The 13,904-nt window shown below is 37.0% G+C and overlaps 1 protein-coding gene across 1 annotated transcript in view; it reads left to right on the top strand.

Moving 5' to 3' along the window:
- The window catches only part of LOC140163254 (aqualysin-1-like), a 31,203-nt gene that overhangs the window by 11,245 nt on the left and 6,054 nt on the right, over positions 1-13,904 (top strand). Inside the window, exons 6-7 of the mRNA XM_072186652.1 lie at positions 82-275; positions 12,172-12,343. Coding sequence (XP_072042753.1) covers positions 82-275; positions 12,172-12,343 — 366 coding nt within the window. The remainder of the gene's footprint in view (positions 1-81; positions 276-12,171; positions 12,344-13,904) is intronic.

Genomic DNA, 13,904 nt, shown 5'->3' with positions numbered 1-13,904 from the left:
TCCTTCATTTTTCTTCCTCAAAATGTTCTTTTTCTATTCAGTTTGCCAATTATTTCCTTATCAATATCCTACATTGAACAGCTTTTGAATGGATTAGGCAGCATGGTGAACTACCCGCAATAGCTTCGATATCTCTTGGCACCGATGACGGTGAAATCGTTCTTTCCCTTGACCGAGCTGTAGAAAAAGTCATCGATATGGGAGTCACAGTGGTCGCAGCGGCTGGGAATTCCGCTACAGATGCTTGTCGAACTTCCCCCGCTAGAGGAGAAAAGGTTGGCCTAAAATAATCACTGGGCTATCCCAGTTTAAGTTCATACACCACCTGGAAGACACGACCTTAATATCCCACCTATGGGTTTCAAATGAAATCATGCATTCAGGCAACCCCATTCGAAAACCAGTCCCTGTTTGCAAGGTTAAGGATTGTCTTCCGTATTGGGGTGTATAGCCTTCAACTGGAACATCCCATTGTTGATTTCTCATACCGACGAAACATATCAATTTGTAAGCGCTCTTTAGCAAAGTCATTGTCCATTGAATTTACAACCGTATGACAAATCAGGCGAAAATAGTAACCGTTTTCACCAGATTTGCAATTTGAAGAGACTTGTCCCATTGCTCATTGCAATGAATCTATAGCAGGCCTAAGATAGCATTTAGAATCTCATCCCGAGTCATTGCATCTTTCTACTCTAGAAGTAACGTTTTACATTTAGTTCTCTAAATTTTTACTTCATCATGTAGCGGCGAATTTTTTCTTTCTAATACACCAGTCCCGATTACATATTCATCACTTTCCGCATCTGCCTGTTTCTCTATTTTTACCTCTTTTTCCTCCCCTTTTTTTAAATACCGTATAGCGCGCCATATGGCGATTAAAAAAAAAAATCACGCAGAGTAGCCGTGCGCGTTTTAGGATTTTGTTTCTCTATAGGCCTATCTACTGAAGATAGCATTTAGAATCTCACCCTGATTCATTGCATCTTTCTACTCTGGAAGTAACGTTTTACATCATTTTCTCTAAATTTAAAGCAATTATAAGAAAAAATGTACACTCTAAATTTCAAGGGTTTCAAATAAATCCTAAAGGATTGTGATCAGGGACCAATCAAGTATTAGATTTAAAATTAAATCTTAGGCCTACAGATTTAAAATAATTTTTTAAAATCTATTTTTACCTCTTCCTCTCCCCCCGGCCCCCCTCCCCTTTTTTTTTTAATAGCGTTTTTTTTTGCGTGGCATTAGGCCGAATGCCGATTTTTGTAAATCGCGCAGAGTATAGCCGTGCGTTGATTTTTTTTTCGCTGTTGGGCCTATCTACTGAAGATAGCATTTAGAATCTCATCCCGAGTCATTGCATCTTTCTACTCTAGAAGTAACGTTTTACATTTAGTTCTCTACATTTTTACTTCATCGTGTAGCGGCGAATTTTTCTTTCTAATACACCAGTCCCGATCAGAAAGTTTAAAGCGACATTACATATTCATCACCTTCCGCATCTGCCTGTTTCTCTATTTTTACCTCTTTTTCCTCCCTTTTTTTAATACCGTAGAGCGCCAAATGGCGATTTTTTTTAAATCACGCAGAGTAGCCGTGCGCGTTTTAGGATTTTGTTTCGCTATAGGCCTATCTACTGAAGATAGCATTTAGAATCTCACCCTGATTCATTGCATCTTTCTACTCTGGAAGTAACGTTTTACATCATTTTCTCTAAATTTAAAGCGATTATAAGAAAAAATGTACACTCTCAATTTCAAGGGTTTAAAATAAATCCTAAAGGATTGTGATCAGGGACTAATGAAGTATTAGATTTAAAATTAAATCTTAGGCCTACAGATTTAAAATCATTTTTTTTAATCTATTTTTTCCTCTTCCTCCCCCCCCCCCTTTTTTTTTCTAATAGCGTGGCATTAGGCCGAATGCCGATTTTTTTAAATCGCGCAGAGTAGCCGTGCGTTTATTTTGTTCGCTGTTGGGCCTATCTACTGAAGATAGCATTTAGAACCTCATCCCTAGTCATTGCATCTTTCTACTCTAGAAGTAACGTTTTACATTTAGTTCTCTAAATTTTTACTTCATCATGTAGCGGCGAATTTTTTCTTTCTAATACACCAGTCCCGATCAGAAAGTTTAAAGCGACATTACATATTAATCACCTTCCGCATCTGCCTGTTGCTCTATTTTTACCTCTTTTTCCTCCCTTTTTTTTAAATACCGTAGCGCGCTAAATGGCGATTTTTAAAAAATCACGCAGAGTAGCCGTGCGCGTTTTAGGATTTTGTTTCGCTATAGGCCTATCTACTGAAGATAGCATTTAGAATCTCACCCTGATTCATTGCATCTTTCTACTCTTGAAGTAACGTTTTACATCATTTTCTCTAAATTTAAAGCGATTATAAGAAAAAATGTACACTCTCAATTTCAATGGTTTAAAATAAATCCTAAAGGATTGTGATCAGGGACTAATCAAGTATTAGATTTAAAATTAAATCTTAGGCCTACAGTTTTAAAATTATTTTTTTAAATCTATTTTTACCTCTTCCTCCCCCCCCTTTTTTTTCTAATAGCGTGGCTTTAGGCCGAATGTCGATTTTTTTAAATCGCGCAGAGTAGCCGTGCCTTGATTTTTTTTCGCTGTTGGGCCTATCTACTGAAGATAGCATTTAGAATCTCATCCCTAGTCATTGCATCTTTCTACTCTAGAAGTAATGTTTTACATTTAGTTCTCTAAATTTTTACTTCATCATGTAGCGGCGAATTTTTTCTTTCTAATACACCAGTCCCGATCAGAAGGTTTAAAGCGACATTACATATTCATCACTTTCCGCATCTGCCTGTTTCTCTATTTTTACCTATTTTTCCTCCCTTTTTTTAATACCGTAGCGCGCCAAATGGCGATTTTTTTTTAAATCACGCAGAGTAGCCGTGCGCGTTTTAGGATTTTGTTTCGCTATAGGCCTATCTACTGAAGATAGCATTTAGAATCTCACCCTGATTCATTGCATCTTTCTACTCTGGAAGTAACGTTTTACATCATTTTTTCTAAATATAAAGCGATTATAAGAAAAAATGTACACTCTAAATTTTAAGGGTTTAAAATAAATCCTAAAGGATTGTGATCAGGGACCAATCAAGTATTAGATTTAAAATTAAATCTTAGGCCTACAGATTTAAAATTATTTTTTTAAATCCATTTTTACCTCTTCCTCTCCCCCCCTTTTTTTTTAATAGCGTGGCATTAGGCCGAATGTCGATTTTTTTAAATCGCGCAGAGTAGCCGTGCGTTGATTTTTTTCGCTGTTGGCCCCATCTACTGAAGATAGCATTTAGAATCACATCCTAGTCATTGCATCTTTCTACTCTAGAAGTAACGTTTTACATTTAGTTCTCTAAATTTTTACTTCATCATGTAGCGGCGAATTTTTTCTTTCTAATACACCAGTCCCGATCAGAAAGTTTAAAGCGACATTACATATTAATCACCTTCCGCATCTGCCTGTTGCTCTATTTTTACCTCTTTTTCCTCCCTTTTTTTAAATACCGTAGCGCGCCAAATGGCGATTTTATTTTAAATCACGCAGAGTAGCCGTGCGCGTTTTAGGATTTTGTTTCGCTATAGGCCTATCTACTGAAGATAGCATTTAGAATCTCACCCTGATTCATTGCATCTTTCTACTCTTGAAGTAACGTTTTACATCATTTTCTCTAAATTTAAAGCGATTATAAGAAAAAATTTACACTCTCAATTTCAATGGTTTAAAATAAATCCTAAAGGATTGTGATCAGGGATTCTTAGTCAGTGGGAGTGGTCTAGTTCGTAGACACATTTCTGATTGGACAATCGCATGATTTCGGGTGCCGTCTATCAGGCCGTAGATGACCCCACGTCATCATGCGTCTTGATAATGCGTAACACACGTGTAGAGGTGCGCGTATGTATCGCGCTGGATGCGTAGACTAGTGCGGAATACGCGAACTCGCTAGCAGTACGCGCATCAGAATACGTGAAGTTGTAAACAAGTTTCGTTCATTTTATAAGGAGGGGAGTTTTTATGACGGTGGGGGCTTAGTTTTTGCTTTAAAAATTGTTTACAGTTATTAAAATAATATTTAACTGACTAAGAATGAGAATAAACGATAGGAATTTTTATTTTGCCTATCCTCTACCTATGATAGACGACAGGCAGGTCCAATATTTTTATCGTAGTGGATACCGGCTGCGCCGGCATCCACTACTCAAAATATTGGACCTGCCTGTCGTCTATCACACGGTAGAGGATAGGCAAAATAAAAATTCCTATCGTTTATTCTCTAACTAATCAAGTATTAGATTTACAGTTTTAAAATTATTTTTTTAAATCTATTTTTACCTCTTCCTCCCCCCCCCTTTTTTTTTTTTTTTTAATAGCGTGGCTTTAGGCCGAATGCCGATTTTTTTAAATCGCGCAGAGTAGCCGTGCGTTGATTTTTTTTCGCTGTTGGCCTACTGAAGATAGCATTTAGAATCTCATCCCTAGTCATTGCATCTTTCTACTCTAGAAGTAATGTTTTACATTTAGTTCTCTAAATTTTTACTTCATCATGTAGCGGCACATTTTTTCTTTCTAATACACCAGTCCCGATCAGAAGGTTTAAAGCGACATTACATATTCATCACTTTCCGCATCTGCCTGTTTCTCTATTTTTACCTATTTTTCCTCCCTTTTTTTAATACCGTAGCGCGCCAAATGGCGATTTTTTTAAATCACGCAGAGTAGCCGTGCGCGTTTTAGGATTTTGTTTCGCTATAGGCCTATCTACTGAAGATAGCATTTAGAATCTCACCCTGATTCATTGCATCTTTCTACTCTGGAAGTAACGTTTTACATCATTTTTTCTAAATATAAAGCGATTATAAGAAAAAATGTACACTCTAAATTTTAAGGGTTTAAAATAAATCCTAAAGGATTGTGATCAGGGACCAATCAAGTATTAGATTTAAAATTAAATCTTAGGCCTACAGATTTAAAATTATTTTTTAAATCCATTTTACCTCTTCCTCTCCCCCCCTTTTTTTTTTTTTTAATAGCGTGGCATTAGGCCGAATGCCGATTTTTTAAATCGCGCAGAGTAGCCGTGCGTTGATTTTTTTCGCTGTTGGGCCTACTGAAGATAGCATTTAGAATCACATCCCTAGTCATTGCATCTTTCTACTCTAGAAGTAACGTTTTACATTTAGTTCTCTAAATTTTTACTTCATCATGTAGCGGCGAATTTCTTCTTTCTAATACACCAGTCCCGATCAGAAAGTTTAAAGCGACATTACATATTCATCACCTTCTGCATCTGCCTGTTTCTCTATTTTTACCTCTTTTTCCTCCCTTTTTTTAAATACCGTAGCGCGCCAAATGGCGATTAAAAAAAAAAATCACGCAGAGTAGCCGTGCGCGTTTTAGGATTTTGTTTCGCTATAGGCCTATCTACTGAAGATAGCATTTAGAATCTCACCCTGATTCATTGCATCTTTCTACTCTGGAAGTAACGTTTTACATCATTTTCTCTAAATTTAAAGCGATTATAAGAAAAAATGTACACTCTAAATTTCAAGGGTTTAAAATAAATCCTAAAGGATTGTGATCAGGGACCAATCAAGTATTAGATTTAAAATTAAATCTTAGGCCTACAGATTTAAAATTATTTTTTAAATCTATTTTTACCTCTTCCTCTCCCCCCCCGTTTTTTTTTTTTTAATAGCGTGGCACTAGGCCGAATGCTGATTTTTGTAAATCGCGCAAAGTAGCCGTGCGTTGATTTTTTTCGCTGTTGGGCCTATCTACTGAAGATAGCATTTAGAATCTCATCCCGAGTCATTGCATCGTTCTACTCTAGAAGTAACGTTTTACATTTAGTTCTCTAAATTTTTACTTCATCATGTAGCGGCGAATTTTTTCTTTCTAATACACCAGTCCCGATCAGAAAGTTTAAAGCGACATTACATATTCATCACTTTCCGCATCTGCCTGTTTCTCTATTTTTACCTCTTTTTCCTCCCTTTTTTTAAATACCGTATATAGCGCGCCAAATGGCGATTTTTTTTAAAATCACGCAGAGTAGCCGTGCGCGTTTTAGGATTTTGTTTCGCTATAGGTCTATCTACTGAAGATAGCATTTAGAATCTCACCCTGATTCATTGCATCTTTCTACTCTGGAAGTAACGTTTTACATCATTTTCTCTAAATTTAAAGCGATTATAAGAAAAAATGTACACTCTAAATTTCAATGGTTTAAAATAAATCCTAAAGGATTGTGATCAGGGACCAATCAAGTATTAGATTTAAAATTAAATCGTAGGCCTACAGATTTAAAATTATTTTTTTAAATCTATTTTTACCTCTTCCTCTCCCCCCTGTTTTTTTTAATAGCGTGGCATAAGGCCGAATGCCGATTTTTTTTTTTTAATCGCGCAGAGTAGCCGTGCGCTGCTTTTTTTCGCTGTTGGGCCTATCTACTGAAGATAGCATTTAGAATCTCTACTCTAGAAGTAACGTTTTACATTTAGTTCTCTAAATTTGTACTTCATCATGTAGCGCCGAATTTTTTCTTTCCAATACACCAGTCCCGATCAGAAAGTTTAAAGCGACATTACATATTCATCACTTTCCGCATCTGCCTGTTTCTCTATTTTTACCTCTTTTTCTTCCCTTTTTTAAAATACCGTAGCGCGCCAAATGGCGATTTTTTTAAAAATCACGCAGAGTAGCCGTGCGCGTTTTAGGATTTTGTTTCGCTATAGGCCTATCTACTGAAGATAGCATTTAGAATCTCACCCTGATTCATTGCATCTTTCTACTCTGGAAGTAACGTTTTACATCATTTTCTCTAAATATAAAGCGATTATAAGAAAAAATGTACACTCTAAATTTTAAGGGTTTAAAATAAATCCTAAAGGATTGTGATCAGGGACCAATCAAGTATTAGATTTAAAATTAAATCTTAGGCCTACAGATTTAAAATTATTTTTTAAATCCATTTTACCTCTTCCTCTCCCCCTTTTTTTTTTTTTTAATAGTGTGGCATTAGGCCGAATGCCGATTTTTTTAAATCGCGCAGAGTAGCCGTGCGTTGATTTTTTTCGCTGTTGGGCCTATCTACTGAAGATAGCATTTAGAATCACATCCCTAGTCATTGCATCTTTCTACTCTAGAAGTAACGTTTTACATTTAGTTCTCTAAATTTTTACTTCATCATGTAGCGGCGAATTTCTTCTTTCTAATACACCAGTCCCGATCAGAAAGTTTAAAGCGACATTACATATTCATCACCTTCTGCATCTGCCTGTTTCTCTATTTTTACCTCTTTTTCCTCCCTTTTTTTTTTACCGTAGCGCGCCAAATGGCGATTAAAAAAAAAATCACGCAGAGTAGCCGTGCGCGTTTTAGGATTTTGTTTCGCTATAGGCCTATCTACTGAAGATAGCATTTAGAATCTCACCCTGATTCATTGCATCTTTCTACTCTGGAAGTAACGTTTTACATCATTTTCTCTAAATTTAAAGCGATTATAAGAAAAAATGTACACTCTCAATTTCAATGGTTTAAAATAAATCCTAAAGGATTGTGATCAGGGACTAATCAAGTATTAGATTTAAAATTAAATCTTAGGCCTACAGTTTTAAAATTATTTTTTTAAATCTATTTTTACCTCTTCCTCCCCCCTTTTTTTTTTCTAATAGCGTGGCTTTAGGCCGAATGCCGATTTTTTTAAATCGCGCAGAGTAGCCGTGCCTTGATTTTTTTTCGCTGTTGGGCCTATCTACTGAAGATAGCATTTAGAATCTCATCCCTAGTCATTGCATCTTTCTACTCTAGAAGTAATGTTTTACATTTAGTTCTCTAAATTTTTACTTCATCATGTAGCGGCGAATTTTTTCTTTCTAATACACCAGTCCCGATCAGAAGTTTAAAGCGACATTACATATTCATCACTTTCCGCATCTGCCTGTTTCTCTATTTTTACCTCTTTTTCCTTTAGGTAGTATGAACGAACCTTTAGTCATACTGTAGGCCTAAAGGTCCGTTCATACTACCACCGCATTTGCGATGCGTTGCTTTGCGATGCCGATATATCGATTACTTTTTGCCGCAACTCAACGCAACTCGTCGCATTTCCAATTAAAATGTATTTAACTTTATTGCGATATCGCAATGCAGTAGTTTGCAGTACGATGCGGTGCGGCAACGCATCGCATCGCAAAGCACCGCATCGCAAATGCGGTGGTAGTATGAACGGACCTTAATGCGTTCCGATGCACGCACTGCGCCCGTCGGTACTCCGCGTTGATACTACGCGATAGCGCACCGCGATAGCGCGCGGACGGACGGACGGACGGACACGCCGTTATTAGTATTAAAAAGATATAAGCCTAAGTGTGCTTTTTCATTTAATGACATAAAATTTGCCAAATATTGTAAGGATCAACCGGGGTTTTGAGTTTTAAAACTTACATTTTGGTCAAAAATTGTGCGTGAATAGGCCGTTTTCGACAGATTTACCACATTTTCCAATTGCTATAAACATTGAATTACGTCATCTGTTGGCGTAATGAAAAATGTGATTTTAGCGAGAAGTGTTAGCTTTCGTTCGATATAAAAACTTTTCTGATTGGATGAAGGAAACTATTGGGGTTTTGACAAAACCAATCACAGATGCCGATAGAGCATTCTCTAGAAAATCACGCAAATAGGAAAACTTGCAACTTGATATCAATCTAATAAAGACAAATCTGACATTGAAATATAGAAAACCATTAGGTACATACTATTATTAGATTCGTTCTCACGCAAGGCTATAGAATTCAGAATCGGATGATACGCAGTTTTATCTTAAAAGATATTAAAGCCATGATGTACGAATATGTAAATATTTTTGCCAAAGCTAACTTCCATTCGCAAGATGCTGTAAACTACCAATTCGTAACAGTTTAAAATAGTTGCTAACCTTATAAGTGATAACGGACCAACTTTGACCAAAATGTGACACTTAGGCCTATCCCTTTGGGTCGTTTTATCACCTGTAACAAAACTATACAAAACTTATTTTTTGATGATTTGTTGACCAAGATGTAAATTTTAAGATGAGACTGTGGATCACGAAGTGTCTGTTTAACACTGTGCTTCGACTATTTATAAATACGCATGTGACCACCTCCGCGCTGCCATAACAGCTTGGACACCAAGTGTGGAAGTGACCTTCGGCATGTGTGATAATTTTGCTATTTAAGTTTGATATATTTGTGAATTTATTCTGAATCATCCAGGTAGATAAATATATTAAAATTAAATATCAAACTGTTCATCTGGAGTTTTGAGTTGGCTACAGTATCATGTCTCATCCGAGACGCATCGTCAGGCCTAATGGGCTGGCGCTGAAATGTTGACCCGTGACTCGGTTGGAGTGACGTCACGGGAGAGTCGTCGAGGAACCCGTTTGATGGTTGCGTCATAGGCCCTTGACAGGTTGTGGCGTAGTCCCCCTCCACGGTTGAGTGAAGGCTACTCACGGCGGACATATGGCCTCCTTGACCCCTCGCTCAAACCACTTGTGTTCTTTATCAAGCACTAAAGCCTCCTTGTCCTCAAAAGTATGTTTTGTAAACTTGAGCTTGAGGTGAGAATATACTGCTGAGTCGTTGACCCCTGATAAACTGGGTCTGCGATGTTGGTAGGCCTACATGCGTTTGTGCAACGGCTGTTTTGTTTCCCTTATGTAAGAATCTTCAAAGTCTGAATCTGCACTGTACATCATACACGATGTTGCTCTGTTTATGTCTTGGGGTTTGTCCTTTGGATGCACAAGTACAAGTTTCTGTTTCAGCGTATTGCAGGGTTTCAGGGATACCGGAATGTTGTATTTTCCGAAATTCCGCTTAATTTTCTCCGAAACACCTGATACACGGGATCGTAATGTTCCTAGGGCGAGTGCTCCCCGGGGTTTGAGGGCTTTCGTGAATGTCCAGTTTTGAGATGATTTGAGATGGTTTTGTTCTTTCACTTTCGCTTCTTCGCTGGATGGGATAATGTCCGCACGATGGAAAAGGGTTTTGCATCACTCCAACCGAGTCACGGGTCAACATTTCAGCGCCAGTCCATTAGGCCTGACGATGCGTCTCGGATGAGACGTCAAAACAGTAAGTCCAGATGAAAAGTTTGTTATTTAATTTTAATTTATTTAAGTTTGACTTAATTTTGATTATATTTATCTAAAAAGTTCATATCCTTGTCTGTATAGTGGTCAATAGTGTGATTGGTGATCTTGGTATGTCGCGCCCATTGGGCACATGCATATTTATAAATACGTATTTATAAATATAGTCGAAGCTAGCTGCATGTTTAAGATCGGGATAGAATCAAATTGACTTGCATTGCATTTTATAGGCTTATTGAGCTTTTGTTAAGCAAAATATTTTGTCTAGAAAATCTCGCAATGTCTCTCAAATTTTAAGAGTGGTATTACTTTTCTTTATTTACACTGTTACCATGAAAAGGATCTACAAACACACTACGAAAATAGCAGGTATTAAATAGCAGAAAAGAGAAATCAGAGAAATATGTGAGTTTGACCTTGAACAATGCTGATGTTTCATTCTATAGCTTAAATAGCTATTTAATAAGTGTTACCATGGCAACATCCATGAAGATGACATTAATTGGCTATTCCAGTTGAAATCCATACACCCCCTATGGAAGATATGATCTTAATCTCCCACACATGGAGTGTAGATTTTAAAGCGAATCACCCATTCAGGTAATCTCATTTGCAATTCACACCCCCTGTGTTGGAGATTAAGGTCATGTCTTCCATAGGGGGTGCAAGGATTTCAACTGGAATAGCCTATTTTTTGTGTTTCTGGTTTGCTTCGTTTTTTAAAGATGTTGTTTAAAAACGAAACATTGTCCAGCGCAGCCTGGATAATAAGCATAGGCGTAAATCCCCCCCCCCCAATATTTTGCCAGGGGGATGGTCCATACAATCATCCCCCAATGTTGACGCCTGTATGTGGGTTTCTGACCAAATTAACCTCATATTTGGCCATTTTAGCCCCCAAAGTGCAATTTTTTCCGCGCTTCGCGCGAATTTATTCCACTTTTGCACCATATTTCATCAAATTAGCTTCAATATGCCAAAATGTTTCGCGCACTTCGCGCGCATTTGTACCATTAACTTTTTTCTGTCGCCAAAAGGTGCTTGATTCGCTATACCTCAAGAAATTTTTTCCAACCATGTCAAGTTCTTTCCTTTTCAATCAACTCAAAATGACTAGCATTTTTTGTTTACTCCTCTTCTTCACTTTCTTCTTCTTTTTCCACTTTTTCCTTCTTCGTCGTTTTACTGTCATCCTTCCTCTCTTCTTCTTTTCTTTGTCCTCTAAATTCCTCCATTTCCGAATCACGTGATTTTATTTTATTAAAACCAACTCATATTGGCCATAAAAATTAATAAAAATAGCCGTTTCTCAACACGCGATACTTTCCAAATTCTCCCCGGGCACTGAAATTGTCGAGTACAATGGTCCCAGTAATCAGGAAAGTCCCTGCAGTAACTGGCGACAATTTGAGCACTTATTAACCATTACGTCATTGCACTACTAGAAAATTTCGCCGCGGAAATTTCGAATATCGCGTGTTGAGAGCCGGCTGATTTTATTAGTTTTTATTGTCAATAGGATTTGTTTTAAATAAAACAATGTGATTCGTGCTTGATAATTAGTTTTCTAACAAAAAGCATAACATACGAATGGATATTCACGGCATAATGTTATGATTGCTGGAGACTTCCTAATATTGGTATCTCATTTTTGCATTGCATTTTGTATAATATTAATTTATCACAAAAAAGGTTTTCTCTGTATTTTATTATTCCTTAGTACCAATGTGTGTTGAGATGAAAATATACTGAAGTGAACTGAGCTGACCTGATCTACTTTCCAGGCCCGTACGCAGGATTTTTTTTTGGGGGGGTGCTGATTTTGAAAAAGTGGACCTTTTTTCCAAGGGGGGGGCGATTTTGTAAAAAGTGGACTTTTCCTCAAAAATTTGGATCTTTTTGGCCAAAAAGTGTAAAACACCGATTTTTTGCTGGGGGGTGCTCCTTTCCTAAGCAGTGTATTAACATTATCCTCATTCGTTTCAGGTAATCACAGTAGGAGCAACCGGTGAGGGTGATCTGCTCGCTTCATTCAGCAATATAGGCCCCTGCGTTGATATATTGGCTCCGGGAGTCAATATAATAAGTACTTGGTTCACTGACGAAGAACCTGTAAGAACCCTGTCTGGGACATCCATGGCTTGTCCACATGTAACTGGTAAGTGGTTTTTTTCCTTACAACACTTACTTATGTGTCCGGTTTCTATTGTTCTAAGCAATGGAAACCGGACGGAACCTGTGGTCAACCGCCGGTCAAGTTTTGATTTCATCCCTTATTCTGCTACTGTTCTGCATAGAAAGTCTTTGCTTAAGGGCTGGGGTATGAACGTTTGGACAGTATTTATTTTGGGACATTAGAGCACATCAGACATATCGAATTGCATTCTGAATACGAAGAATGTCATTCTGATATCAAATAATTTTGATTTTTGAAATTCGCAATTTAATACACATTTTATGGCAAATTATTAAAATTGATATTTTGATATTTAACAGTACTTGAAGTAAACTTTATAAATCTGATGATTTAGGTCTTTTTTTGAAAAAAATCTATATCTTCAATATGAAAGGTCAAAATTTTCAATTGACCGTCGGCTTTTCCTCGCTGCTACATACACTTTAAGAATATATCATTAGATTTATATAATTTACTTCGAGGACTGTTATATATCAAAATTTGAAAAATATCAAATTTTTATAATTTGTCATAAAATTTGTATTATATTGTGATTTTCAAAAATGAAAATTATTTGAAATCAGAAAGACATGCTTCGTATTCAGAATGCAATTCGATAGGTCTGAGGTGCTCTCATGTCCCACAAAAAATAATGTCGAAACGCAATAGACGCTCATTTTAGATCCCTTAAGGGGGTACTACACCCATTGCATTTTTTTGCGGTTTTTGCATTTTGTGAAGAAATGAGAAAAAAAATTGGCCAAAGTGGTATGCAAAATGAAGGGGCAAACCTTCTCGTTATATTGGTGGCATCGGTATCAACGTAGCTTACATGCTTTTTTAGATAGAAGCCAAAAGGTGGTACATCACTGGTGTTTTAAATTCACTTCATTTTGGAAAGCTTAATTTCAACGGATTTCGTTAAAATTTTGATACGTGTTGCTAACGCATTAGAGAAATAATGTTGATAGGTAAAATGGGAATAAGTGGTTCCTGATGGCTTCAGGAACTTGGTGATTTTCAGTGTTCCACATCTATCAAAAACGAACTGGTTAAAATGCTTCTATTTTCAATGTTGAGCTATATTTTGTATTTTTAACTTGCGACATTATTTCACTGAAACTTAATCAAGCCATAGGTAACAGGTTATCACAACCATATTACAGCAAAATTGAAAAAATTGCATTTTTCGTCATCTATACCACCACATTCCGTAAGGCTCGTTAAAGCTTAAAATCCCTATTTTGGTAACTATTTTACCGTTGTTTTCGCATCCATTTCAACTAGGAACTCCAAAATTGATACAGTGATATAATATTTTAAGTGGAATAATGTTATTCGTGTCTTACCTATGATTGTCGCTATCCAAGGCAAAAAAAATCAAATATATTCCATAGAATTATGCATGTCGCCACGGTATTCCGAATTTTGACACACGCTAATTTTGCTACGTCACCCACAATCCATTGCGTTATAACAGAGGGCTGACCATAGACATACCAACCTAGACCTATTACTGCCCATCCTTTACCACAGCGGGAGG

The sequence above is a fragment of the Amphiura filiformis genome, chromosome 10, assembly GCF_039555335.1.
Source record: "Amphiura filiformis chromosome 10, Afil_fr2py, whole genome shotgun sequence".
Classification (NCBI taxonomy): Eukaryota; Metazoa; Echinodermata; class Ophiuroidea; order Amphilepidida; family Amphiuridae; genus Amphiura; species Amphiura filiformis.
Note: the sequence above shows the minus strand (reverse complement) of the source record. Positions and strands in the feature narration are given on the sequence as shown.